Source organism: Geospiza fortis, unplaced genomic scaffold, assembly GCF_000277835.1.
Source record: "Geospiza fortis unplaced genomic scaffold, GeoFor_1.0 scaffold59, whole genome shotgun sequence".
NCBI classification, from domain to species: domain Eukaryota; kingdom Metazoa; phylum Chordata; class Aves; order Passeriformes; family Thraupidae; genus Geospiza; species Geospiza fortis.
This window is the reverse complement of record NW_005054381.1, coordinates 2,396,047-2,398,922: the sequence shown is the minus strand read 5'-3', so window position 1 is coordinate 2,398,922 and position 2,876 is coordinate 2,396,047. Positions and strand designations below refer to the sequence as shown.

At 51.3% G+C, this 2,876-nt stretch overlaps 1 protein-coding gene across 1 annotated transcript in view; it reads left to right on the top strand.

The window, feature by feature from the left end:
• Window positions 1-1,083: 1,083 nt before the first annotated feature.
• Window positions 1,084-2,876, top strand: part of CALN1 (calneuron 1) — a 76,939-nt gene continuing 75,146 nt past the window's right edge. The window contains exon 1 of the mRNA XM_031060381.1: window positions 1,084-1,090. Coding sequence (XP_030916241.1) covers window positions 1,084-1,090 — 7 coding nt within the window. The remainder of the gene's footprint in view (window positions 1,091-2,876) is intronic.

The following is a 2,876-nucleotide window of genomic DNA, read 5'->3' as shown; positions in this document are numbered from 1 at the left end:
GTTTGGGTGAAGGAAGAGACGAGATCTTTGACTCATGATCAGAAGGCTTGATTTATTATGTTATGATATATACATATACTATACTATACTGAAAAGAAAAAGAAAGGAGAGTTTCTAGAAGCTGCTAGCTACTTAAGAATAGAAAGTAAAGAATGATAACACACAAGCTGGCCTTGACAGACTCTGCAAGCCAGCTCTGCTGTGACTGGTCACTGAACCAGAAGTTCCACAGGAGACCAATCACAGACCCACCTGTTGCATTCCACAGCAGCAGACAATCTATTGTTTACATCTTGTTTCTGGGGCCTCAGCTTCCCAGAAGGAAAAAATCCTAAAGAAAGGATTTTAGTGAAAAAGATGTCTACGACATGGTACTTTGTTCCTCACATCCAGACATCACTCTGCTCTCTTAATTCTGTGTTGGCTCATTGTTTTCGGGCTCCTTTCAGTAAGTTTGGTGGGGTGGCCTCCCATGGCATGCTGGTCCTGAGGTTTATTTTGCATTCTCTCTGATGTCCGCCCCCCCATGTCCCCTCCTCTCACGGTCTGGGGAGAAGGACAACTTAGCCTTGTTATAAGTAAGGTTTGTGAATTCTCTAAGCCAATCAAGAATTCTCTAAGCCAGTCAGAATACCAATTGAGAATTTATTGGGTAAGGATAACAAGCAAGTTCAGCGCGCTTGGTGGCCGGGAGTCTCTGCTCCGCAACCTTCCCAAAGCTCCTGAGTCCTTTTTTATCCGCTCCATCTTCTGCGTTCGTGTCTTCTGTACGTTCTCTGTTCCTGTGTACGTGTCTTCTGTTCCTGCTCCGGGCTGTTGCTGGGGGGGTCTTTTCCTGCCTTCTGCTGGTCCCGACCCTCCTGTTTTTGCAAGCGAGCGGATTCTTATCTTGAGTGGGACTTCCTGCTGTGCTTATCGTGGGTCTGTGCTATTCCTGTCAAACCAGGCTTGTGCAGTTACAAGATTTCCTGTTAAGTATATCCAGGTTCCTAATAGTTACATTACATCTTTTGATGAACAAACATTAGTTTATAACAAGCCTCAGGCAGGGCCATACCGATACAAAAGGAGCGATTAACGAGAATGACCGGTGATTGCAATAACAAACAGGTAGAACTCTACCTTGGCAGCAACTGGTTTAACAGGTTCTGCAACCCCTTTTTCCCCCAAAAAATTGGCAGGTTTTTTATTTATAACAAGGAGCACGGGATCGTTTGTGCCTTTGCCATCCCCGTGTCTCTCCCAGCCCCTGGAGCACCGGAGCCCTGTCAGTCCTGGGGTTATTCCCATCCCAGCAGCCTGGTCCTGCCCGGTTTGGGGGATGCTGACAGAAGAGCCAGAGGCTGCAGCAGCTCTGGGGGGGACACCCCAGGGCACGGCGAGAGCCCTGCTGAGCTGCTCCGCTGGGATCCCAAAAACCAAGAGAAATATTTTGACACTTCCCATTGGAATACGTTGGGGGGGCGTTGCCATTAGATAAAAACAGGATTATTTTGACACTTCGTTGCAGTTTGTGGCAGGGAGAAAAAACCCACCCAAAAAAACAAGAGTGAGAATAGCAGATGGAGGGCTGGAAATTTCCAATTTTTTAGCCGTAGTAGTGCCAAGCCTCACTCCCCGGTTCACTCAAGGACGAGCAGTTTGCAGCTTTCAGATCCTTCCCTCCTTACTCGGGGGCCCAAAGGTGCAATTAAGGACAATTAAGGACGGCGATGAGTGGGGAGATTTGGGGCGGTGTTATCTCGGCTCTTATCTCCCCAATGACAGCGCCGTGCGGGCTGGCTGCGGGGTAATGACACGTTTGGGGTGGGATTTACAGCCCAAACCAGCCCAGGGCGGCCAGGGCGTGTGATGGCATTAATTCTCCGGGGAATCGTTATTCTTCCTCGTCCAGGAGACACAACAAAATGACGATGGGTGCCCGGGGAAATCACTGGAAATAAACCCGGCCAGGGGGAGAGATGAGCGGGAAGGTCGGGCAGGAGCAGGGAGAGGGATGGGGAGGGACGGGCAGGAGCAGGGAGAGGATGGGGAGGAATGGGCAGGAGCCGGGAGAGGGATGGGGATAGAGCAGGGTTAGCGGGAGGGGAGGATGAGGATGGATTTGGGGCAGTGAAGCACTTTCGGGCTGGGTGTCAGGGCCGGCTCTGGCAGCGCCGTTGGTGCCCTTCAGAAAGGTAATGAAGAACCCTCCTTTCCCTGGTTCTCCCCTCCTTTCCCTGGTTCTCCCCTCCTTCTCCCGGAGGAGGGGTTGATTGGACATGTGCTCGGTGATCGGGATGCTGTAAAGCGCAGCTGTTCAATGGCAGCAGAGAGAGGGAATGAATTAAAGGCAAACACATCTCCTTCCCTTCCCCTCCACAGCTCTGGAATGCTCAAATAACTCCGGGAAGGGAGTGCTGTGCCCTGGGTTCCTGGGGAACGGGAATGTTCACACCCAGGGAGGAACATCAGGATAAACTTTCCTGGGAAACCTTTTAGGGCCAGCTCTGCTCCTGCTGCCCAGCCCCCTCTGCCCCCAAACCCTGACTGATTGTTCCTTTCTCCTCACTGGGCTTGCACCCTTCCAGTTCTTCCCAGCCTTGGATCATTTGGGAATTAAATTCATGCGGCTGCTGCTCTTTGAGGTCATTAACGAAGGTGTTAATCAGGATGATGGGCTGGCTGGGGCTTGGAGCAGCCTGGGATAGTGGAACAAGAGAAGCCTTGGTCCCTCCCAACCCCAACCACTGCAGGACTCTGGGATTCCGTGGGGCAGGATGAACTTCCCGTCCTCTGATTTTTCCTGGGATCTCTTCCCCCTTTTATCCTCTGGTACAGTTCTGTGTCAGCTGCCCACGTTTGGGAGTAAATGAAGACATTGCTTAGGGGAAGAG